A 27,489-nucleotide genomic window follows, 5' to 3' on the forward strand; every position below is an offset into this window, starting at 1 on the left:
AGTTATAAAACAGAGATAGAATTGTAATTGGATTTATTAGATTATAGCAAAGTAGATAAGGGCTCTTTTCTTACGTGTGATGTTTTCAAGAACGTTTCATGGTTCGTTTTTCTAAGAGAAAACATATCCTATTCACGTTATGTGTGTGGGGTGGGTGGGTGGGGAAATGCAGCTTAAAATATTCCAGAAAGTCGGAATATAAATGTAGTCTGTAGGAATGAACAAATATTATTTCCAGCAATGAAAATCCTTGAGCCGATACGATATGCTGTCACTTCTTATGCTATAATCCCCTTTTTTTACACTAACAATCTCCGTGGAATGCGTGGCATCATAGAATTAGTTATACATAGTTTCAGTGACTGGATGCTATACTGATACGCTATTCAAATTGATGAACTGGTCCAGTCACTGGTTGGTGAAAAAATAAAGTAAATAAAAACGCATTGCCTTATTTTCAAAGAAATGGAGTGAAACAGCTTAAGTAAATAATTCTATAAAAAAATTAATGACATCTGGGGAGGAATATATGCGTGCTAAAATAATAAATCCGCATTTGTATTCGCTAAACTAATTAGAATGCGTAAAATTTGGTAAGTTTAGAAAGGAAACATTGCTGTTTCAAAGAATGTCTTTCGAATGTAAAAAAGGTATTTGGAATATTCATTATTACCATTCTTAATTAATTTAATTGAAGTGATGGCTGATTCTTTAGTTTGTAATGTTTCGCCTACTTTCTGATTGAAAGTTTTTACAAACGTACCGCAGTTGTTTTGGACTTGAATTTATTAAGATTCCTTTGAGGTCATGTTTAATTTAAGAAAAAGTGAAATTCCTTATATTTTTATCGATAGAAAATTGAATCGCTCTTTTCCAGTATTGTAATATCTTTTGACGACTTTGTCTTACGAAGAAAAAGTATAACTCAATTATAATAGATCACAAATGTTAAAAATGCTGTATTTTCAGTCAATTAAATAAAAGCATCTTTTGGCTTGAAATATTAATATATCGAATTTATAAAGGGTACCAATTGCAGTGACTGCCTGGAACGACAAAAATACTATAAATGAGACTGCCTGCAATATAAATCAAATGACAAAGAGACATCTTCGTGAAAAAATTTAATTGCAGCAAAAGATAATTGTAAATAGCAACTCTCGGTCTTAGAAAATTTCATCCGAGGAAATGAAACTGAAATTTATTGTTTTTTGTGAATCACATAAAAGGTCCCTGATGGTTTTCACTGAAGATTTTGCAAAATAATTTCTGAGAATTTAGAAAGCGTACTTTTATCACGAGGCTAGTTTTCTGTTTAGAAGACTAGTCTAATAGGCTACGTTTTAACAAAAAGAAGAAATTATTCATTTGGTTAGTCAAATCTTCAGTTCTATTCACAAGAAAAACATAAGGGAACAACCTCTAATACAATTACGATACAATAACACGCCGAGAAAATATTAATTTAAAAGTCAAACAACAAAAGTCAGCGTTATATTTTCAAATTTCACAGGAATAGTTTCGATGGTTTTACCGAACCATCACCCTCAGCTGCAAAAGTACAATTTTGCGCTTTTGCAGCTGTGGATGATGGTTTGATAAAACCATCGAAACTAGTCCTGTGAAATTTGAATATATAACCCTGATTTTTGTTGTTTGACTTCTAAACCTCTAATACAGTTTCTGCTGAGTTCGACTTTTAAAACTATTTTACGTTATATAGGCATGCTGATTTCAAAACTATTTTTAGTTTTCTTCTTCCACCTGATTTTTTTTTCTCTACACCTTATGTGAAAGTGACCACTCTCCGTCCCATCGAGCATGGATTACAGGAAGTACTACTGGCTGAATAGCGGCCGAGCGATAAAGTCGCTGAAGAGTGGCAGTTCGGTCTCAGGTTCGAATCCTGCGAACGGGCTGGCTGCATGGGCGTTTTCGTGGTTTTCCCCGTGTGTAACGTGTAAATGAGCCAATTTACCGTAGAAAGTCCTCCACGAAGGCATCACTTCCCTTAGACAGATAGCCCTCGAGGCTATGCCGTAATCATATAAACCAAACCAATTGGCTGACATAAATCCTCCGACTGGCTCCGGATGAATAACTCACATGAGATCAGCGACAGATTCATACTTGTCTGAGCTAGTTCAGTTACATCTGAGATATTGTAATGAGAAGTTGCGTACCGCTCTGATATAGTGAAGCGCATTCTTGGGTGGAGTCCGAGGTCTTTTTTTTTATACAAGATTAGCAGTTTTTAGTTTCTGTTTATATATAAACTCAAACCTTTCCTTATGTCAGCTCTGGTAGTTTGCGTCGCAAGCGCTTAAACAACCCCGATTCATTTTGTTATAAATGTGGTAGTTTTACGATTCCCAGTAGAAAGTCAAACATAAGTATATTTGTCAGGCAAGTCTAATTTGCCTATTTTAAAGTGAAAATTGTGATCAAGATACATCATGCGCCCTTCACAAAGGGTGCAAGCAGTGTGTCCTGTCTTTACGGATCTGGATGAACGAACATGTTCTAAATTTTCATTTGGTATACCTTTGATTTGGCGAGAGCCCAAAGATCGTTATGATTGTTACTTTTGTATAGTGAAAACGCGAGGATATAATATGAGAAAAAAAATTCAAAATAGAATACCCTTGTTTACCATCAGCTATAAGTCCAGTGCCTCACTCAGCTGAACTCCCAGTGCCAGTTTTAAAAGAATTACTTTTTTTGGAAAATACAGGACCCGCCAGCGGCCGAGCAGTGAAGTCGCTGAACACTGATAGTTTGATCCGAGTTTCGAATCCTTCGAATGGGCTGGCTGCATGGGCGGTTTCGTGGTTTTCTCCCTGTGTAAAGTGTATACGAGCCAGTTTCCTTTAGAAAGGTCCTCCAGAAAGGCATCCCTTCCCTTAGGCAAATAACCCTAGAGGCTTTACCGTAATCACATAAACAAACAAAACTTAGAAATACAGAAATACAATTCTGGTGAATATTGAATTCATCCAACGACGAAGATTTTGAAACTGAAGGGAGAGGATGATTCCGTTCGTAAGGGATTTGAATTATTTATTGCGAGTTGGATTATTTTGCACGAGATTTGGGATTATCCAAAAAAGCTTCAGAGATGTTTTCATCAAGATTTCACGAGAACACTTTGCTTGAGAAAGGAACTAAGGTATCTTTTTTTCGATCAAGACAAAGTGCTTTTCTGCAATACTTTCGAAGTGATCATGGATTTATGTTTTGCCATAACATACACATGCTTTAATGGAAGAACTGAGAATTTCTGCCTGTAATGCAACTCAATGGCGATTGCTCATTGATAGGTCAAAGCGAAGTTTAAAGTGTGTCCTCCTCCACAATGGAAATTTATTTAGTGCAGTCCCAATAGGCTATTCAGTTTGTTTGTGTGAAGAATATGAAGTCATAAAGAGAGTCATTCATTTGTTGCAATTTCACACGCACCAATGCATTATCTGTGTTGATCTGAAAATGGTCTGCTTCCTCTTTGGCCAGCAACGCGGATATGACAAGTATCCCTATTTTTTGTATAGGTAGGGAAGCAGAGCTCGTGAGATGTATTGGGTACAGCTGAACAGACCGCCAAGATCACTGAAAACTGGTGATCCAAATATTCTACATCAGCCACTTGTCGATAGAAAAAACATTATATTTTCACCTCTGCACATAAAACTGGGTTTGTTGAAGCAATTGGTTAAAGCTTTGCCAATTGAAGGAGCCATAAGATAAAATTTTTATGATAAGACTATTTAACTAAGGCATGCTTATTGTTCATATGCATATCAAAGTGATGCATATAAAATGAAGATAAAAACGTGTTTACTTTTATTATATTTCATATAGATTTTATCTCATAACCTTTATATCTTAACGTATGTTGCAATAAATAAATTGACCACTCTTCATATTCAACCTTATACTTGGCGTACTTATATATTCCAAGAGTCTAAATATCTTATGTTGTGAATTGTAATAAATGAATATTCAGAGCTGCCTTTTAACCATTTAGTAAAGTGTTTTTTGGTTCGTTCGAGCTGCCCACATCGCAAATCCAAAAATTAAATCTTGCTCTTGTCTATATTGGAATTCTCCAAAACAGAAACTTCTGACGTCAAAAACATCTGACGATATTTTGTGATTATCAACAATGTCTTTCTCTAGGTTTCTGCTAATGAAAAAGTTCCTACTTTTTTATTATCTTTTTGAGCTAATGAGGACGATTTTCATTAAGAGATAATGCTATGGCTGCAACAGAAATATTCTTTCCCAAGATTGACTTACTTTACTTTAAAATATGTAACTATATATTTAGTTTCAATGTAATATTTCAGTTTTAATATAATTATATGTTTAGTTTAAGAATTGATTTCAGAAATCTAAAAACAGCATTAGTAATTCATCAGCTTGCCACTAAATATTTTCTAATTTCGCCGGAGCTACACGTTTGAAACCAACTAGAGGCGAAATTGGTAAGACCACTGATAGTTCAATTGGGTTTTAAATTCCTCCGAATACGCTGGTTACGTAGTTGTACTCAAGAATTTCTCCATGTGTAACGCAACTAATAACGAGTGAGTTTCCTTTTTAAAGTCCTCTTTGAAAGTATCCTTTCCCGTATGACCTACTACAGGCCTTGTGGGTAAAATCGCTGAGGTGATCTGTTATAGATTCAGATCCCGACGAACGGGTTGGGTTCAATAACGTTTCTGGGCTCTTTGTCAAGTGTAGCGTAAATGCGGGATAGTTTCCCTGAGAAAGTCCTCCAAGAAGACCTCCGTACTCTTAGGCAGATAGTCCTCGTGTGCTTTGCATAATCTAATAAATTCAAATCTCTTATCTCAAGTAGATAGCCCTCGTGTGCTTTGCCATATTTAAATTCTAAAAACATTTGGTTTAATCAATTATAATAGAGAAGGTGGAGATTATCTCAGGGATAGATGCCTTTATGGAGGACTTTGTAAAGGAAACATTACACTGTTTACATTGCAATCTACTAAGTGATTCACTTCACTTCCTGACGTAAAACAGCAAAGGCAATTCTGATAACAAATATGGACTGGAAATTTTTTAAAGCTCTTCATCTGATTATTAGTGAGCTAGTTTAACCCTTTTGTGATAAAATTATTATATAAGGAAACTGGACAAATGTTAGACGCAAGAAGTGACTCATAAAACAAGTAAAATAAATTTTTAATAAGAATTTGTTTGATGATGGTGATACAGATTTAATTACATGTGATTTGTTACATTATACAAATCAGACAGTTATTTACTTTTACATCAAACATGAATATGTGATTCTATCACTTTCTTCCAACTCTACCAAAAGACGCAAGACTTAAGATTATCACAGAATTTCAACTTTCCTGTTTCAAACCGCGATAGAGTAACACAGAATATTTTAAAGCTATTTAATATTATTCTTTGAATAAGGAGCAGATTTAACAAGCTTTTCATAAACCTTAGGAAGTTTGCCCTTTTTTGATCAGTCCTTTTTGTTTAACATTATTTGCTCGTATCATATCCGAGACTTACATAGTTTATTCTTTTGTTTTTGTTCTCTTTTCTCGTTTGGGAGGGGTAATTTTTGAATAAACGTTTTGGGGTAACCCTTACAGTGCAGTTTATTTTCCCATTCCTTACCTAATTGACTGAAATTCTGGTATTATCTGTAAGACAAGATAAAATACTAGGACTTACAATCCTAGTATTTTCCAGTATTTTCTAATATTAGTCCAGGTATAGTCCTGTTGTACTACTGTAGCAAATACTGTTCTTAAGCAAGGGAGACTACGATTAACGTAGTATTAAACAAGAAAAAAATTTGTAATTATATTACCATATACAATATATCTGTACTGTTACTATTGTATTGCTATCCTTTTTTACAAATGTGTACGCATGGCATTACAAAGACAAGAGTCGAAATATTTATCTCACAGATACTTCTTCATGACTGGAGGCGACAGCAACTTGGACGCCAAGTATTTGAGCGCTTAATTTTTTGTAGATGCTTCTTAATGCTTTTTTTCTCTTTGACGTTCTAACTATGTACGAAATGCTTCAAACAACGCTTACTTTCAATAGGCGTAGTCGAGCTTTTTGTATTTTTGATAGAGTATATACACGATACTCTTACAATATTGATTCATTATGAGAAAAATAAAATTTTTTCATTTACAAACAATTGTATCCCTGTTGTTATGAAAGTCAGAATTATCATAAAAGAGTAGTAGGGTATAAAATATTCACAAGGAAAGAATCATTTTCGTAAATCATACGAAGCTGTGTAGTAGCTGAAATCAAAAACACTTTTCAAATGTTTTCTGTTCCAGGAAAGATACATTTTAATTTAATTAATTAATTTATTTATTGTTGTGGTTCCTTTCGGATGATATATAGCTGGGAATGATTGCATTTGTACGCTTAACTGCAGCTTGTTTTTCTGCTCTCATTAGCCTAGCAAATAAGTTTGTATATTTAATTTGTCTCAATATTTTAATTAATTTTATCATTTTATGAATTTTTGCAAGAAATAAATGAAAGGAATGTGTTGTTACATGAGATCAAAAATGTTAGAGTGTTCGTAATATTTGCTAATAAAGCTTGGTGGCACTTTGTTTTGAAGTATTGTTTTAATTATTTTCAACTTTATTATAAATTGTAGGAAACGCACTAAAATTATACTTTAAGATTAGCTATTAGAATATCAATACCTCATAATGAAAATGTGTAAAAGGGAAAGTGTATTTCGTAGTCTTTTCAAATCTGAATCTCAGTTGTGGAACTGTAAACAGAAATTGTACGTTATTAGAGACAAAAACTTCCTACTTTTCTTATACTCGTAATTGATGTAATCCTCATGTCTTATTTTAAAAACTCTTAAATTAAATGCAATGGTAAATTGAATATTACTTAAAATGTGACGTTTTTCAGCATTTGTGAAAAATCTCTCTATTTATAAAAAGTAATAATCTGAAAACTAGTAATTTTTTTTCACTTTACGTAAGCAATTATTAGCACTATGAGAGAAAACTCTCCATACGATGGAATAAAACTTATTACACGAAAGTTCAAGAGTAGCTGTATCATGAGTAGAAAACTTTTTAGTACAATCTATGCTTGCCGATAATGCACTGCTTCTGCTATTAAATACATACAGATACTGAGGTATATTTAGAGCCTGAAGAAACAATTTCATTTTGAACCCATAATATATGATGAAAGGAAAGCTACAACCTATCACGCAATAAAGTATTTCTGTTTCTTTTTTATATACTCCTAATTAATTACAACGCTAATAAGTGAAATGCTTTCTTAAACTAATGCACGAACTATTTACGATTTGTACATATGTTTAAGCTAAGTTTTTAAAGTAATTAATTTTTTAAGAACATTAATACAAATTTTTAAAAGTAGATATGCAACGAAAGTTTTAAATTTAGACGTCTTGGCAGGAAGAAAATATGTCAAAATGTTAAATGTCAGCAGAAATTATTTAATGCTAAATATATGATATGACATTTTTGTTTAATAGCGATATGAGTAGAGATTTTTATCAAAATTTAGGAAGAGCGAATTCCCGCTCAAGTTATCTTTTTCTGTCCGATTCAAAATCTGCCTCTGTGGTCTCAACAGACTCTTGATACGAAGTATGTCCACAGAACAAGAAAACAAATGACTTTAAGAGTTTATTTAAGAAACGATATCAATGATTTGGGTGAAATTTCAAGCAATGTTTTAATTCAATGACACTATATTTATTTAAATTCGTTGATCATATGAAGGTTTATATATTATGAATAAAATGTTGTCAATGATTATATACAACAATAATGTGATTACATGAAGTACATTTAATCAGTAAAAAGCAACAATTATTTCATAAAATGGAAATTTACATTACATAGTGTATTTTTCTTCATCAAAAATATTCTGAGGAAAAGAAATTTAATTTAAAGCTTGTACTTGTTTCCTTTTTTCCCTAAAATAGTTAATTTTGAATGAATCCTTTGTGAGAAATTTTTAATATTGTATAATATTTCTCGTTTAAATGAAACGTAATTCTACCAGATTTACAAATAACTTTGAATATTATTTGCTTCTGGCAGTATTATTATTTTTTTCCTCTACTGTACTTTTAAACAGATACATTTTATTTCGCGTTAGCTATTTTAATTCGATGCTTTAGTAATGCATCTCTAATAAACTGAAAAGTTTAATACTTTATTAGTTTTTTATTACTATTTTACTTTATTACTATTTACATTCATGAGAAACATTGTATATTTAATGTAAGATTTAGTTGTTAATTCCATTTATAATTTTTATCGTTCACCGTAGTGGGTACTGTAATCCTTATATAAACAATACCTTGAAATGCAATGATATTACTTACCTATGAATACCAAATTACCTATGCCAACTAAACATGGCCCCAAGTTTTAGTACTTATGTGAATAAAAAGAGAGTTAAATAATTTTTAGTGTTTTTTGTTTCCAAATTTCCTTCAATAATCTGGTATTTATAAAAAAATCCTAGAAAGGAAAATTCCTTGAATAATTATGTTATGATCTGTTTTTGTGTATATCTGAAAGAGTTTTGAGAGCTGCCTTTGTATATCGAAGCCCTAGAGTAGTTGGGGAGTCCCTCAGGCGTGGTACAAATCCCTGATATCCAGGTATAGGAGTGCGTTCTTTACTTCTGTAAGTAGTTGGTTTTCTATGTTTTAGAAAGTCTGAAAGTTCTTCCCTATACGGCCGTTCTGAAGTTGTTCTTCGTTGAATACGGTTATCCTTTTCTGCATTCATTTCTTCAGTTTCGCCATCGACAGAGCTGTCGGAATCTAGATCAACAGCATTTTCTTTATTGTCTATGATTTCATCTTCATATTTCTGTTCCAAGTCTAGAGGTGTTACTTCTTTGTTTTCTATAGTTTTAGCGGAAGCCTGAGTTGGTAGTGATATAGCTGTTTGCGTATGAACTGTGTGCGCTTGAGCTGTGTGCGCCTGCACCTTTGATGGTTGCAATTTGGAATTGGATTGCTCTAATTTATTAGAAGGTTTACTCGCTTCAAGACACCTGATAGCTGCTTTGCTATAACGAACACCCACTGCATTGGGGGATGCCTTCAGATGTGGAATATAACCTTTATACCCGGGAATATACGTTTTAACGTTATCAAGATACGTAGATGGAGGTCTTTTATAAATAAGTCTCCAATCATTCTCGTCCGAATCCCGTTGTTTTGGTTGAGGTCTGTGTCTTGGTGTGTGAAGTGGTCGTTTATCAAGCAGTTTTTTGGGAGAATTTCCCGTATCATCTTCATCAGTTCCTTCTTGTTTTTTCTGACGGTTTTTTTGTTCATGTAGAGAATGAAGACTTCTTTCAACTGCTTTTATGTATCGAATACCTAAGGAAGAAGTAGATGTTCGTACACGGGGAACAAAGCCTTGGTATCCTGGTATAGGATAATTATTCGCATACGTTGAAGGTGGTCTGTTGTCAAAGTATGGGTCGTCCTTCTGTTTCTTTTCCGTTATTTGTTGCAGTGCTGAAGTGAAATGATGCCTAGATATTGGAAGTACTGCTGCTGATTTCGGGTGAAAAGTTGTTAACAGAGTATCTACTTCTTGGGAAAACGTCTTGCCAGGATTCACATACTGTCTTCCCGGTAAATGACCTAAATATTTAAAATAAATAAGCAAATAAGAATACGAATATCAATTTTAAAACACTAAATAAGCCATAAAAATGTATTTTAAATACTAAACAGGCAGGATATGACAATATTATTATTCGCTACAGAAAAGCTTAGTTATAATAGAAAAGTTGCAAATGAAATAAAACAAATTACTAAATTTAAAATAAGATTAATTTAGAATTGCGAGTTTAGACATTTAAAAATTACCAAGTCTCATACTTTCCTTTAAAAATTAAACACTTGGAGGTAATGTATTTATTATTATTATAATAAACATGTTTACTATTAAGATTTTATTATGAGATACTATGTAGTCTTATTGAAGGCTTGATAGTAGAAAAGTTACTTAATTTTTTCTCGGGTATCAGAATGAGTTTCGAAGCTACTGACTAATTTTTTCTTAGTAATATTTTTTGAAAATTAAATAAATCGCACAGTTAAATTATGATTATTAAAGAAGGTAGAATTCATATCATGTATGTCATTCGCAGGAATATTATGTCAATGCTTATGTTATTGTTTGTGGCGAATAATAAATGTGTGTGTTGAATGACCAGCTGCAATTGTTACTCCTTTGAATTTCATTTCAATAGTTCGTGATTTTAGAATGCATCATTATTTAGTTCGGTGCGTGTTTCTATTATTTTTGCCTTTTTCTCACAGGCTGTGCTTTTGCTTATGAGGTTGCAATTATTTTTTTTTTTGTTTACTAAAAATAAATATAATAATTAAAACCTACTAATGAAGAAATGTTTTAGCACAATGAAAATTTATTACTTTTTAATTATCTGTTTACAAATTATATTAATAATTAAATACTAATTTATTTAGTAGTATATTAACTAGATTTTTACAAGTAAAGCTGAATATTCATATAGAAAATGCAGTCATCTAAGCCAAACTGCTCATCCCTTAATTAATACTTTACTAGCATTTTGACGTAATTACTCATCTTACATCTGCAACTGATACGCTGGTTAAATGTACATTAAATGCTGGTAAATTACAGTAAAAATCTACATTCGTTTTGCAAAGGTCTTTAAAGCTAGGCTGTCTGCCAGGAAAGTTCTTTAAAGATAAGTTGCACAACTAGGTTGAAGCACCGGAAATGTATTACCCCGAGAACACAGCGAGTTACCTTAGGAAATTGTATTCGTAAGCAAATAATAAGACATTTTTATTTATATTTTGTCAAAGAGCTTTGAAACATTACCTTAAGGCCATATTTAATACTGAAGGATAATCAACTAAATCAAATTTCTGTAACCACTTCTACTAATAAAAGTGACTATGGTGACTTTCCTTTTAAGGTTAACTTCTGTAGACAGAAGAAAGAAAGTTAGTAAGGATGTTTCGACCGGCCCGATGATCTACGGAACTCTATCCAATCTTGGGGAGACAGACTTTTTCAGCTCTCTAAGAGCAGTAGAGTATATCTGAAACTATAAAGGCAGACCGTTTCAAATTTCTAAGGGTATATTAGAAACTATATATGGGAGGTGCACTGCTCTGTGCGCTGGGAGGCACTAACGAATAGGAGCCTGATTCATTTATGTTGTGCCAGAACGTTGTGTTATGCCTTCCAAAGCCACGACTTCACAGATCACAGATCTCAACCAGCACATAAACGACCCCAATGGGAAGGAAATGGTGAAAGATAAGAAACAAAAGACACAGTATTTCTACAAAGTTCTGAATTAAATACTTTCAACAAATCTAATCAAAGGAATCAATGTCGGATTACTCGGAACATTCACTGCTTGAGAACTGACGCGTAGGTCCGATATGTCCCCTTTTAAGGCGCTGCGTTGTGACTGCGGGATTGCGCTTTATGTTAATTTCGTTTGCCTACTTGGTGATGCAATCTCTATCTTATATGTGAATTGTATGTTTTAATTCTCTTTTTTACACTCGTACCTTTTCTCTTAGCGTTTATTTCTTATTTTTGAGCACGTATGTATATGCAGTGACCACAAAAGTTCTTTCCCGTCCTTAATTTTGCAGCCGTTGGTTGCAGACATATACTTCGAACTACAAAAATGCTTTAAATGCATATATTCATGTTTAGATATTTCTAAATTTAAACCTTTCGCCGTCCTCTCCTGTCCGCGGCCGTCTGTTTTTCGTAGCGTGTAATGTTGTTTTCTCTGTACATCATATTTTTCCATATATGACTTTCGTAGCGGATGAATGTCAATGAATATTAAATAAAATTATAAGGAAATAAAGCATAATGGAAAAATAATAATATTTCTGCTTATTTCTAACAGCAGGATAATTTGATAACATCTGTTCCAGGCGGTCCACTCCTCCCATTTTGTTGTTGTAATCTTTAACAATTATTCGTTTCTTTGCAGTTCTTTTCCGTGTTCTAACATCAATCATCGAGTTGTTATGGACTGTACTCATCAAACGTATATCATTCTTGTATTTCCAATTTACAACCTCATTTTTGCTCCTTTTCTGCTGAGTAGACGTTGAAGCCATCTCTCACTGTCTTGTATCTTATGTAAAATGGCACGAATATTCATAAAACCCGGGACAAATTCAATTAGAAATAGAAGGCCTGTTTAGTGCTACCCTCTAGGAGATATTAGAACGAAAAAAAAAAAAAAAAAAAAAAAAAGCTCATACAAGTAAACACTTAGAAAGCGTTTTAAACGTTTCAAAGTTTTAAAATGACTTGAGGCGCGTTACCGCCGCCCTGCGGAATTTTCACTTGAACGCGCTAGACGCGTTACGGACGACGAAGAGGTTAAAGAAATCAATTTTGTTAAAATTACAATAATCTATCTTTTTATACATTGTTTCTGTGCCTATATACTTATATTTATGAAAAGTTTGTCCTCATTATAAAAGTATAGGGCACATGTATTATCACATCTCTACCTTGGCGCAGTTTGGCGAATTTTACGGAAGAAAAAGAACAGTTGCTTTTATTGTAAATAGCGTATACTATATGCATATATATTTTACATTTCAATTATATATTTATTCCAAAAAACAATCAGGAAACCTAATTACAAACGGGTTTTTGTTGCAGTAGAAATTTCGTAGCGATCGCTTTGTGAAGGATTTTGAAGCATTGTTTCTACAGCGAATTTTCGGCATAATACTGTATTCCGGCAGAAGTTTCACCTCTGTTTCTTATATTCATAGAGAAAGCATAAATTTTAAAATAGAGTTCAAGAAAAAAAAATAAGCGTAATTTTTCTATAAACGTTTTTAGGACTTGGAATAAAATAAAAAGAACGAATACGAAAATTGCGATGTTGGAAGCTGAGTATTTGTCATGCACATAGTTGCCTGAATTATTTTTATGCGCCTGGTTACCAGAGTTGGGAGTATTCTGAAACTTTGGCGATTTCTGTTAAGATGGTTGCTATACTACGTAAGTAACAAAACATAAGATACGTAAAAGATATTTTCTTTAAATTTATTTGCTTTAAATGATGCATCCAAAATTCAAAATTTTGGTGTGGTCTTGTAGAGCAGATATTCACAAACAAAATAAGCAGAAGTTCGACATTTCCACGAAGATTGCTCCTCAATTCAAAATAAATTGCCATCAATATATTGTTGTGCATCGTTCTCTTTCTGTATTGAAGCTCTCCAGTATTTAATTCCCATGGGGAATTGCAAAACCGTGAAGAAAACATTCCTGAAAATAAGATGGAATCTGAAATTTATAGCGCAGTTAACTAACGTGTTCTAATTTGGCAGCTAGCCAAAGCTCGCAAGCCTCGAGCTCAGATGTTCGTTTATATAATTATCCAGTAAATTATATGCATGGAATGTCAATCGGTTGAACAGCGTTTCAGTGTAACTTTTCAGCGAGTTATACGATTGCATTAAACCTTTCGACGGTTCTTCTGATAATTTAATAGAATCTTTTTGAAATGGCTTAGAAGAATTATTTCAACTGAATAGAATTACAAACAATGTTATATTTACAAAAAATATTTATCGGGCTTGCTAAAACATTTGTAATGTGAAACATTTGTAATGTGATATCGCCAAATCCCGAGTGTATCTTATACTAGGATTAAACCAAGCATTTTTAAATGCATGGAGATGGACAAAAACGTAACGAACAGTTCATAAGAACTTTTATAGGTAATGAATTTCATATTTTTGTTCACGGTTTCTATAATTTTGATGTCAACATTTATTAGTAATTATCAAAGCCATTAATTTTGTCGTTTTTCATTAAAAGTGTTAATATTTCTTTCTCCTTTTCCATTAATTTTCCGTCAGATATTTTGGACAGCTGTTAAATATGCATGGATACGCAACGTCTTTTAACATTGCTCGTTTTCTCGAAGCTCTTAAAATCACCTTATTTATAATCGTGAATACATCTTCACGCACAATCATATCTTCGCGAAAATTGTACTTTTTGTTCTGTATGCGGTAAAAATGTTTCATATTATGTCAGCATATTAATTCAAATAAATTCGTCCTTACTTCAAAAATAATAAATAAAGTCATATTTCGGCAGTAAAATAATTGCTAGCATGTGATTTGCATTGATTTCGGAAATATGATTTTTTAAATATATAAAATACATAACTTAATAGCTTACTTTACAGATTTGCTTCATTTTTAAATATTTTGCTATAATATTTATGAAAAAATATTTTAAGTATTAATTATTTTAACAAAATTTTAACAATAATTTAGCACGTATTTTTAGTACTAATTATATTTAATAATTCAAGTATTTATATTAAATTTATATTTCATTAGATGAATCTACCTTATATTAATATATTTAGATGAAATAAAGTAATGAAACATTGCAAAGTATTTCTTATGCGAAAGTCAGATTCTTGAAAGGGCAGATGTAGTCTCTTTTCATTCTAAAAATAATGCTGACGAACTAAAAAAAATGCTAAAACGACCACGTCTAAAAGCGGTTATATCATGGCGTTTCAGCGACGTCGACAAATTTCCAAGATGCAACGGCAAATATTTTGCGTCTTCACAACGATGTAAAGACGTCGTAAAAGTTACCACGACCACTTTGCAATCTCTTGGACCAGTTTGCAACGTCGTGTGTTACTTGGATACGGTGGCATTTCTCATACAAATAAGCCTTTCATGTTTTGATATATTCAAGTAAAAAAACAAACATCGATATGCATCTTACTTCAGTAACTTAAATTTTAATTCATTTAACTCTTTATCATTCATCATAGTACGTATATGAAGTATTTTAAAGTAGTTGATCAGAGTAGGTTTTAGTGGCTTTACCTTAGAATAAAAGTTTAGTTATGTAAGTAGAATTCACATAAAGAGTCTATACTTATTTATGTACCTACCTTTTATGATTTAAAATCTGAAACAAAACACTCTTAGAAGTAATTTATCAGTTTGTAAATTTTTTTAGTATTTAGCTAACAGTTTTACACTCTTTGTTTAGAATCTTTCCATGGTAACTTTACTTACTTAGTCCAGAAATATGTAAATGACTAGCTAAATACAAGAGTGCTAGAAAAAGCAAAATAAAAAAAAATGCTGATCTAATCCCTGCTTGTACACGAGATATCTGTTACTCCACTTTATAATACATTTGTATTGCCTTTTTCTCCACAGCTGAGTTCAAAATGACAAGATATCCCTTCCGATTAAATGAAAAGAATTTGATTTATTTAAACTATCAGAAGTCTAAGAAACGTTTTCCCTCCTGTCTTTTATTAAGTATTACTTTATCGTGCAGAGTAAAATGTACCATGTAAATAATTTATATGTACGTTTTATTTAGTTTATTTTATTTCTACAAAATTAAATTGCGGTCTAATAAAACTGAAGCCCACCAGCGTCCGAGCGGTAAAGTCGCTGAACACTGGTAGTTCGGTCCGAGGTTCGAATCCCGTGAACGGGCTGACTGCATGGGTGTTTTCATGGTGTTCCCTATGTGTAACGTGTATACGAGCCAGTTTCCCTTAGAAAGTCCTCCACGAAAGCATATCTACCCCTAGGTAGATAGCCCTCGAGGCTTTGCCGTAATTAAATAACCTAACCTAATAAAACTGTGTTTGTTTATTTATATTGCTTTGTGCTTATTTCATTTATGCTATTATTGTTTTTAGACTTTTGTCGAAAGCAACAAACCAGACAAAATTACAATTTAGGTTGGATAAATTGTTTAGTAAGAAGTAGGAAACCATAAAATAACCCAGAATAGGCCTTTATAAAAACAAGAAATAACTGTGAAGTTGAATGAAGAGGCAACCTACATGAACTATTAAAAATGGAAGCAACTTTCTCATTTACAGATTACTTGCATTTTTGTAAAATGTATGTATCACCGTACATATCTAAAAACATATAGAATTTTGTCAAATATGCAAGACCCAAAAGCCAAAATATTTAACAAAATTACATATTTTGTGCCTATAAATGTAACAAGAATGAGTCTAATAGGAATAAAATCTTGAAAAATTGACAGATTATGTTCGAATATACAAATTCAATAGAAGCTGAATATCAGACTATTAGAAAAAATATCGGTTAATTACAAAATAAGTAGAGAAATAAAGTTTAGGAAAACATTTACATTATATACTTCATTTTCTGAAACACGGTAAAACACATAACATATTAATGTACAGATAAGGAAAGGAAAGAAATTCGAAAATGTTTCTTTAGTAATTTCAAGAAATTAATAAAATACTTGTCCAATTAAATCTGCTTGCCTGATTTTTCCTTTTGGATAAAAAAAACATACTAAATACATCAATAAATAATACATTATGTCATGCTTTTTAGTAATTTCAAAAACACTTACTATTACTTAGGTATTTTTCTTCCAACTCCCTCTGGAGCAGACCGCCGACAGCATCTTCAAGAATTTTTAATCGGATTTCTAAATTTAACAGCTTTGCTTTTTGTTTTGCGGACATCGTATTATAAAATCATTGAAAAATCTTAATCTAGACTAATCACTTTAATATTTACAAAATTTAAAGTTAAAACGTCGTATGCCACTATGACTACCAACTTCGAAATACCGCCCGTCAACTTCGCCTGATTTCAATGATGTCAAAAACAGAAATGAATTGTTTTGGATGCGCTTGAACATTGATTTTTTACATGTTACCTGCTGCGCAGACAGGAGGTGAAAATGTTTGTATAAACAGTTTAGGAATGCTATGAATTGTTCAAGTCAGTAGCAGCCAAATGTTGTCTACATGAAGAGTAATGTAAGATGCAATACTGGCTCTGTAAGCAAGAAATTATTTTGCTTATGTATTTTATACTTATGTACTATATATAATATATTAAACTTTAGCCAAACTTTTTTAAAACAGGCCGTAATAATAAATGTTGATAACTTTAAACTTGCCCTTATATTTATTTCAAGTAAATTTTGTCAGCAGATTTCGAATGAAACCAATTTTGCACTAACAGCAAATAAAAAATTCACATATGCGGAATTAAAATGCCAATTTGAAACATATTTTTTAAAAGTATTTATATTCTTGAATTTAATGTGATGAGATAGTGAGAACATTAATACGTTAAATTGCAATATAATATAGATTAATTAAAATAAAAATGAGCTATATGCTAATGAGAATACATATGGCAGAGGTGGTGGTGATGGAAAGCAAAAAAGAGAAGGAACTAAGTCAATTTTCTCTTCTATCTTAGCAGAAATACGGTACTTGCATTATGTATTTGTGAACTAAAGTGGTGTGCAAAAATTAAGAACGAAGTCGAAAAATTAGCATATCAGCTGAACGAAGAGGCAGAGCGGACAGAAAGACCAATCAGGAGATTAAGTAAGGTGATGTACGGTAGCACATACGCAGATATGCAGGTAGACGTAATGAGGGAGTGTCTGAGTAGTATAAAGCATGTTGTCGGTGTAAGATCAGTTTTTCTGGCAAAGAGATTGCACGCCGTATAGCAGTTAAAATCACACCGAGTTGGTGCCTCAGCGAGAAATGGCGAATAATCAATCTGTTAGACGACATCTGGACGCTTTTACCCGAGGTCGAATCATTGGGAAGTTGGAGGAAGGCCGCAGTGTGACAAGTGTGGCTGCAGAGTTCGGAATTGCTCACAGCATCGTTTCACGACTTTGGAGACAATTTCAAACTACAGGAACAGCTATCCGGGGGTTTAGTAGTGGTCGTCCACGAGGAACCACACCCGCAGATGACCGGTATATTGCCTTACAGGCCAGAAGAAACAGGCGGCAGACAGCGGGAGAAATCGCTAGACACACGACACAGGCGACTGGACGACCGATATCGCGTTTTACAGTGGCCAGAAGACTGCACGGTGGTGGTCTGTTTGCACGACGCCCTGTACGGTGTGTACCTCTAACGCCTGCCCATCGGAGAAGGCGTTCGCTGTGTTGCCGGGAACACCGGAATTGGAGAGACAATGAATGGGGACGAGTACTCTTTACAGATGAGAGCAGATTCAGTCTGAGTAGCGATTCTCATCGCATACTCATCTGGAGAGAGCGAGGAAGCCGCAATCATCCCTCGAACATCATTGAAAGGAACAGGTATGAAGGTGGCCGTGTTCTCGTTTGGGAAGGCATCATGCTTGGTATTCGTACAGACCTTCAAATCTTCGACGCAGTTTCAGTCAACGGGACCCGTTATTGTAACGAGATTTTTCTTCCATATGTGCGTCTTTTTAGAGGCGCTATGGGTCCGCAGTTCCTTTTCCTGGACGACAATGCACCATGTCATCGCACAGTAGCTGCCGAACAGCTCTTAGAGAGTGAGGATATTGAACGTATGGATTGGCCGGCACGATCTCCGGATCTCAATCCCATCGAGCATGTATGGGATTTTCTAGGCAGACGCTTGGCAGCTCGTACCTTACCACCAGTAACGATTCCGGAGCTTCGTTTGGCGCTGCAAGACGAATGTGCAGAAATGCCTCAACAACTCATTGACACCCTCATTCTCAGCGTGGGCAGACGCTGTGAAACCTGCCTAGCAGTCAGGGGAGATCATATCCCCTATTAAAGACCGGATGTTTCTTGCTGGACACCCATCACAGGGATGTTTCGGCCTTCAGTCGCATTGCGCTCCTTGCTACTTTTTCAATAAAGCTTCTTTTTATTCCTCTGATTTCTCTTTTAGTAAGTGTTGCTTACATTACTGATGTCCTTACGTATTGGGGATCTTACGGTATTAAATGTGTTGATTTGGAAAGCTTTTGTACAAAGTTATATTGAAAAAACCCGTCTCGTCCTTAATTTTTGCACACCAGTGTATTCCCTATAATTATTATACACATTAATAATAATAATAATGAAACTTTATTCAAATTAATTTTAATAAAATAAAGTTAATTTAATATTTTACATTTTTGTGTGTTTCTTGCTTCCACAGTGCGTTTAATTTAAGAGCGACAGCGGACCATCGTAGTAAACATAACGTCTGAGGGCGAGTAGTTGGTAGAGGTATTTAATTATATAGAAGCCCCTCTTTTTTAGATTATGTATAACTTGTATGGTTCAACTACTTTAAAACGATGAGTTTAAGTAAAGAAAAAGTATTTTTATTGTAAATAGAGGATTTAAATTAATAAATAGTCAGAGTTAAGCATTAATTATCACAATATGTTGATGCTATCTACAAAAATGTCACATTGCGTGGCAAAGAAACATTTTTTGCAAAATACTTAGCAATGATAGTTTTGTTAACAGCTCTAACAATCGATTTCAAATCTGAAACATTTTAAGTTATAAAGATTTAACTTCGCCTTAAATACTGACAAATTTTATACAGCTAGAGCTACATTTTTATTCCTTTCTGGTAAGAGACAAAAGAATGTCTATGCTAAGAACGAAAAATTCGCCAAAGCAAGAGTAGCTCTGGCAGATCACAGAGGGAAAACGTATGCTTCAGTTTCGAACCGATGTGGAAGCGGATCCAACCTTAATATCGTTTTGTCGAGACAGTATCGAAGATTAGTTTGTCAAGTTCTGTGATATCATTTTTTCACCAACGTATCGACCTAAATCAAATCAGTGATCCCCGCAAGTAAACTAAATAATGGATTATTTACTTTGAGTAACAAAATCTACGAAAATCCGTTTTTAAATTATCGTGAAACGTTTTATCAAAGAACGAATTTTATAAGGTATTTCTCCCGCCTTCTTAGCATGCCTTCGTGGTGTAATGGACGCCACAGTCGGCGCGTATTCAAGAGGTCCGAGGCTCGAGTCCCGGCGAGGGAATTGCACATTTTTCATATCTCCTGCTTGGAAATAACCTAATGTCTTTACAGTGGCTCCTGAACTAAAAAGGTGGTGGATAATGTTTCTTCACCACCAGGATTTGGCGATGGGCTCCCCTAATCCACAGTCGCCCTTTAAAAGGAGATTTATAAGGTATGTCTTCCGCCTTCGTGGTGTAATCGTCAGAACACTCGGCGCGTATTCGAGAGGTCCGAGGTTCGAATCCTGGCGAGGGCATTGCTAATTTTTCATGTATTCTGCTTCAAAATAACCTAATGTCTCTACAAGTAGTTTTGTACAGTATTTGTGATACACGTTCTTTAGTTTTGTACAGTATTTGTGATACACGTTCTTTGTCAATGCCAATTATTTTTTGTAATCATGAATCTGTAAATAATCACCTGTATACCCTGGGATAGATTTCAGAGGAAAAATATCAATAGGCGACCACTGAGTTGCAGCATTATGTTTCCCTTTCTTGTATGTGTCTGGGTCGCTCCATTGTGTTGCAGCACTTCGTAATCTTTCTCTTTCTTCATCTTCTTCCACACTTCCTTCACTTGGGACTTGGATGGCAACATCTTGCTGCTGGGTTTCAGCATTCGATGTTTGCATAGCACGTCGCTGAGCATTTGTGTCCGTCCACTGTACTTTTCTTTGGTTTTCAGGAAATTTTGATAATTTCTGGTGCACGTTATTTCTTTCAAGGCAAGCGCTTTCAACAGCATGAAATGCAGGAGACCGAAGAGCTTCAGCAGGTGTTAGTTTTTCCAAGAGATTCGACCCTTTTCTGTTCCCTGGATGTTGAGATTTCTAAAAAACATATACATGCATCATTTTTTTTCCCAAAACATGAAGTTATCTTATATCTTTTTACATTTAATTAAAAGGTGCGCAATTAGAAATTCTTACTAACTACAAAGTCGATTTCTTGCACCAGACATGTCAAGTTTTAGAATAAATAAGAACTCTGTTAAATGTATTGTTAACATGTAACATTCTATGTGTAACTTAAATCTGTCGTATTCCAGAGAAACTGCTTTCTCACCCCAATTTTCCGTTTAATCTGAGAGGAAGTTAATTGAATACTTTTATTATTTTTGTTGTCTATTTAATTTTTTGTTAACTTTTTTTCGTATAATGCACTAAATCAACTATATGTAAAAAGTCCAATTTCTTCGATTTAAAAGATGTTGATAAAAAACTACACTAAACATCGTACAGCAATTAAATTTATCCCTAGCGAAGAAGTGAGGAATTATTAGGCCACTAATACGGATTCATCATTTTTTTGGTTTGAGAAATTTACCCAACATTAGAAAATTACTTATAATTACGTTAGCTATTGTATTATTTAAAATATCTTCTATTCACATCAAAGCATTATGAAAAATAAGTATTTGTGAAATTTTTCCAAGTATTTTACCAATAATTTGATGCTTTGAAGTTCTGTAGGGCGAGACTTTCCTCAAATTCCTTTGTCCTTTCTTGAAATGATACTCCACTTACAAGAACATTGTTTTCTGAGAACCAGTTAGACACTAATGTATCAGTTTCACAGAACAAAACCAGTTGTATCAATACAGAACAAAAGCAGTTGAACCCTAATGTATCAATTTCACATACCTCAGTTTTTCTAAATTGTTGAGTCTTGAAATGTTCATTTAAATTAGCATTTCAGAGTAATTTTATTTCCTGTCTATCCTTTAGCACACGATTTACTTCATTTTTACTTATTCTAAATTTCCTCCCTAAATCTCTCAAACTAAGCTTTTCACTTTCTGCTGCATGAAATAAATCAATTTTTGTTTCAATATTAATCTTTTTATTTTTGAAACCATAATAAATAACATATGTAAAATAACACACAAGTAAAAAACTGCACTTTAGTTCCCGAGACCTACCAATAACTAAGAATAATAGAAGTTTTCACTCTACCACATTCTGAGCTTCCTGTTCCTTGACAAGTGGACTAGACATCTCACCACATTTGCTTTCCCATTGGTCTTATCTTGGATTGCCTTACAACTTGCTGACACTGTTTCCGTCCCCCTAAGAACTGAAGCAAGAATAACTGGATTTTGAATTCTATGAATGTGAAATATCCTTTTGATTGCACCACAACTAGCTTTTACCCGATGTATTGTTCGCCTTTTCCCAACTGAAAAGAAGTTTTCAAAAGAGAGAGATTATCTTTTCATTTTGTTGTTCCCTTGCCAAAAACAAAAATATTTTTCACTGAGCAAACATTTGCCTTTGAAACTTCAAAATATTACTAACAAAGAGTATTTCTATTTTTATTTTTATTTCTCTTATTCTATCTTATTCTTGAAACTGATTTTCTGCGTCTCTTAATTAGAGATAAATATATTAAAGTTCCTATTCAAAGGAACCGGAACCAACAGAATTTTCCCTTAAATAGAGAGAGGTATTATGTCCTTACGGGAGGTATTATGTTAGTAATAGCATATAGTAAAATACTGCAAAGTTGGTTTCCCAAGAATGAAAGTCATAAGACTGCAAAATTTTACAGGCAGTAGTTTTACAGGCAATGAAAGCTTAAGACATTATGGAAGAAGTATTATGAAAACATATTACAATTACGAGAAAAGAACAAAGTTAATATATCCAAGTTTAGTTTATGTGGGAGAGATAAAGTGATATGATTTATATGAAAGAGCGAAAGTCGCTAATTGCCTGGTCTTGATTCATTGGGAAAGAAAGGCGCGAGAATAAATATTTTCCCTTGAGTGTTGCATTCATCCTAGGTAATGGCAAATAAATAATTTTACGGAACTTAAATAATTGGTCAACTAGGGGTGAGAAGTGAAGGTACAAAATTTCAACACTTTATTTTAAGTAAAAAAAATACATCATTTACAAAACTACGTATGATAACAGTATAGCCTGTATCATTTAATAGCCAGGGTGTGCATCATTACTTTCCTGACTCATAATCAGAAAATTTTGAAAGCACTTTTCTGATTCATAATTTATAAATTTTGAAATAAATTGTTACAGGTAAACCCCGAAAACTGATTTATATTTTTAGTGTTGTAAGAAGCAATTACTGAAAATAATGTAATAACATTTAAATCTTAAAACATTTATTCATAAGCTGAACAGACATAAAAGGGAAGACGAATCAATAGGGAAGGTTATTTACTCAAAATTCAGCAGAATAAGAAAAATATCGAATAGTTATAGTTAGTAAGCGGGGGGGGGGTCTGCCAGCTCTTTTAATGAAGCTATTAAAGCTATCTGACTGATTATTTGACTTTTAGAAAATATTAATAACTGGCATATTCTTGCCGACTTGGATTTCACAGCCTTATACGCAATGCTGTTTTTGAAACTTTACCATTGACTTATATTAGATAGTATACATACAAGAACGAAAACTAGAAGATTTATTTGCATTAATGTATAATCACAGTCACAGTTAAAAGCGTACTCAAAATTACTCAAACAGTAATTGATGTTGGAAACAATAGATCAAAAGTTCAGAACAAAAATAATTGATGGGGGAACTAAAGATACATAAAATTGTCTTTTATTGTTTTTAGTGAACTCATAATTCCATGATCTTTTAAGGAGCTTTCTTAAATGATCTGATCGAATAACACTGTTTTCTGTTTTAATGTATAAAATGAAGGAATTTTTATTTCTCTGATGCATGTTTCCCAGCAAGCGAAGATGGTCTACTTGCGTGTGCCGAAAGCGTATTTCTCCTCGTGACTGGTTCATTTGTTTGGTGACATCTATTGGCAAATGCGGTGCTTTCGTCTTCAAACAGTCACGCATACCTTTCGTTCAGAGTAAATGATCGCTGACATCCACGCTTTGCTATTTAAATGAATGGGTCATGTTTAGAATAGTTTGATCACTCGCCAGAGGGGTTTGCTTAATTATCTTTAATTTCTGTTAAGTGGTTGATAGCATTTAATTGGCTGTAGTTGTATATTGATAACCCTGGTGCATATGCATATACCTATAACAATAAACAATCTTATTTTACCTAACTTGTACCAAAAGGTTTACGATAATATTTATCATAAACCTTTTGGTTCAGTTCTTCAGAGCCGAATTATGAAATTGTGTGGTTCCAACCTGTTATCTAACAGCTATGTGTGTAGGAACCTCGTGAACAGCTAAGTGAATATTCACTTTAGTTCAGAAACAGATACCTAAAACTCAAGAAGGGTTAATTACCCTTTATTTCTCAAAATATGACCTTTACAGATGGTACCTTTCTCAGGACGTACAACAAGGCCTCCACTTGAGCTTGAACTCAAAGTAATAAGAAATGAAATTTAACTAAAGCTTAACTAAAAGATATAGTCGAAGCTATCAAAATTTCTAAGTAGTTGGCCCCTAAATATCAATTAAGCTGCCGAAGCTATCAAGAGCCTGAGATACAGCCGAGAGTAGTAATAGCTCAGACAGAGTGTAACCAAAAGGCAAACGCGCGCTAGTCAGAATTTCTGGCTCTCTAACGAAGTCAGTGTAGCTTCGACTTATATACCGCTCTTACTCATTTGCATTAACTGCGATTCTAAAAGTACATTCTGGTAAGAAATTGTAAGCTGAAATCCAGAAGGATAAGAAAGTAGCTTTAAACAAAGGTAACTGTCAAAAACCTAGGATAAACCTTACAAAATAAACTGAGATAAAAGAAAACAATAGTTTGTGTTGTACTGATGTTAATAAACTATCCAATCCTTACCAGTTTTAAAAAAATGATGAAAGAATATCTTACTTCTTTCAAATAAATGTTACTTTTAATTGTTACACTTTAAGTATACAAAAGAATAGTCTAACATTAATGAGGAAATATTCGTCTATTAAAATTAAAAATAATTTAGGTTTACTTACAAAGAGTTGGCTTTCAGCATATCCATAAGTGTGTCCAAATGAATACTTTAGGCCAGGCACGTATCCTGCATAGCTGAAATAAAACAATAATAATAGTATCCTATTTGTTTTCTAAGTAACTTTGAATTATTGAAAGCAAACAAATGATAGTAAGAAATTCTTATTGAAATTTGATCATCAGTCGCTAGGTAGAGTTTTAAACATATTCCTAGGCTGAAGTTCTCATTCAAAAAAGTTCTCTTAAAAGATCTACGAGTATTAAGCAAACTAAATATAGTTAGAAAATATTTTGTTTTCAGACTTCTAAAAGAAACTGATATTGGCCGAAATTTTATGGAATATAAATAAGTATATGTCTTAAAGTCTGACTATTTTTCGTGTTATGTGTGAAAACTTAACCTACCGTGATGTTTGAAAATCCAGTCTTCATATTGGAGATGAGTGCCGTGTGTAGAAGACATGGTCAGAAATCTATTTTAGTTTTCTACGGATTTCTTAACACCGTAGAACTGAAATACATAAATAAAAATATAGTTTTCCACAATTATGCGCTTTTTGAATCTCCTAAAGTTTTAAAAATGCAGTTCAATATATTTTCCTGTTTCTTATATTAGCAAATTTTGGTTGCGTTTCTAAACTTTTAGACATTAAAATATCAACAATTTTAAGCATTAAAATACAAACTTAAAAATACCCTTTATTTTTAATGTACTTTTATTTATTCACGTTCTGTGCATATATAATTTAGGAATGCGATACGATTATTTGAAAGAAAAAAAGCTTTTTTTTTGCCTAGGAAATAAGGGAAAAAATGAATGAGAAACAAAGAGCTTATAACGCCAGACAGCGATTAGCCGTAGCTGTTGTTCCGCGAGGATACCGCTCATGCATTAACTTAACATTTGAGTTGATTTTGTGATTTGTACGCTCTTCAGTGTTACCTCGGTAACCAGATTGCAACACTTGGCAATCCTTGACTGTAGGGTGGGGCCACTTTACCTGTTTAATCAGAAGGTATTCGTCAATGGATAGGGCGTGTGAGAGTATGCCATCTTTGGCTCATTAATGTATAAATAGAATTCTGGTATAGGATTATTTTCATACTAAAGGAACTTCGTCTTACAGTGCGATGAATCATGCCATTTCTTTCTTAAAGCAACAAGTGCATCAATGTGCTTTAACGTATTTCAACTCGCAGATGATATTTTCAAAAGTTACAGACATCTTCAGTGTCCTAACTTTACTCTTAGCCTTCTTTCCTTGGCTTTTTTGGCTTTAGGTTTTAGCTTTGTAAGCAAGTAAGATTTGTATATGATTAGTCGACTTTCTGCTAGGAAGTGTGTCACAAATGTTGCGAAATATGCCAGATATGTAAATATGTTCGAGTGAATTTACGTGCAAACCTGTATTTTCTTCACATATTAATTTAATTATAATTCCTGACGTCCTCATTTTTAATCTCAAGAGCGGCAAGCATTTTAGTCTCTAACCTCGGGGGCGGGGGAATTTTTATCTATTTTCTTCTAAGTCCATATTTCTTAAAACAAGGGTGAAGGTATTTAAACTAGTATTTAAGGTTAAAAATAAAATATTTAAGATTGAAAACTAAAATGTTTGGCTTTTAAAGCAATACTATATCATTTATCAAACTATACGACACAGCAAGGATTGCTATTGCACAAGACAGAGTATTTTTCATTCGCCTTCTACAATCCCAGATGAAAGGTAATTGTCTTAGTTTCGCGAAAATTTTAATATTACATTTTAAATTATAAACATATCGCTTAAAAATTGAGGGACTTGAAAGCAATAAACGCACTTCTTATTAAATTAAATCTTAATTTAATTTTTAAACAGCATAACTAGCTCTTACAATTTAAAAAATTAATTTATGTTAGTTTTAAATAATAATTCTGAACATTTATTGCAATATTGTTACCAATAAAAGAATTTCAAAATTCATATATTACCTATATCGGAACAGAGCTGTTTGATTTTTATTATCGTCTGGTATATATAAAAAAGAACTGAGCTTCTTATGACGGAATAAAATAAGTTTTCCAAACTTGCTTAATCCATCTGTTCGCTAATATACCGAAAACATTGTGAAAAGTCCCTAAAACAACTAAGAATTTCACTTTTTTGCATATAACTACGCCTTCATCAAATTTATAGCATTTACGAATTTTGCTCTTAATAAATATAATTTTAATATAAATTTCATAAGCACATTTGACGTCGATGCATATAAAAAGACTTTAAGACTCAGTGTTTAATAACCAAGAAATTAACATTCTTGAAATGAACGGAATATATCGAATTTTGCTTGGTTTTGTTTCATGTGTAATGTAAATGCATTGCACATTAACTAATAAAATTCTTCGTGAAAGAAAGCCACTTCAAGTGAAAGTAGTGCAAATTGATTAAAAATAATTTAAAGAAAAGTTAATATTAAACACACTGTCAACTGCTGTCCGTTGTAGGAGTGCAACATCTTCCGGATTTCCTCTCTAATAATATTTATAGGTATTTGATGGTCTAAACATTAATCACAGGCTGATATACAGTGGGCTTGCGTTATTAGAAAAACTTCCAGTTTACAAATTGAGCACTATTTACGTAATGAAACATAGATCCTGAAGATTTAATACTAATTTTAGTAGTATTCTCATTTACA

General features: G+C 33.1%; 1 protein-coding gene across 2 annotated transcripts in view; it reads right to left on the reverse strand.

Annotated features, from left to right (window-relative positions):
* Nucleotides 1-5,188: 5,188 nt before the first annotated feature.
* The window catches only part of LOC118187462 (uncharacterized), a 64,200-nt gene continuing 41,899 nt past the window's right edge, over nt 5,189-27,489 (reverse strand). The window contains exons 1-4 of one of the 2 annotated variants that reach the window (XM_085807357.1): nt 25,216-25,678; nt 24,813-24,885; nt 20,339-20,750; nt 5,189-9,697 (exon numbers count right to left, since the gene is read on the reverse strand). In XM_085807357.1, the coding sequence (XP_085663483.1) occupies nt 8,583-9,697; nt 20,339-20,552 (1,329 nt within the window). In that variant the 5' untranslated portion in view covers nt 20,553-20,750; nt 24,813-24,885; nt 25,216-25,678 and the 3' untranslated portion in view covers nt 5,189-8,582. Of the gene's footprint in view, nt 9,698-20,338; nt 20,751-24,812; nt 24,886-25,215; nt 25,679-27,489 lie in introns of those variants that run through there. The other variant, XM_035357698.2, reaches the window with a different exon arrangement.

Source organism: Stegodyphus dumicola, chromosome X1 (assembly GCF_044657685.1).
Source record: "Stegodyphus dumicola isolate Sdum_Otavi_A_Nest chromosome X1, ASM4465768v1".
NCBI lineage: Eukaryota > Metazoa > Arthropoda > Arachnida > Araneae > Eresidae > Stegodyphus > Stegodyphus dumicola.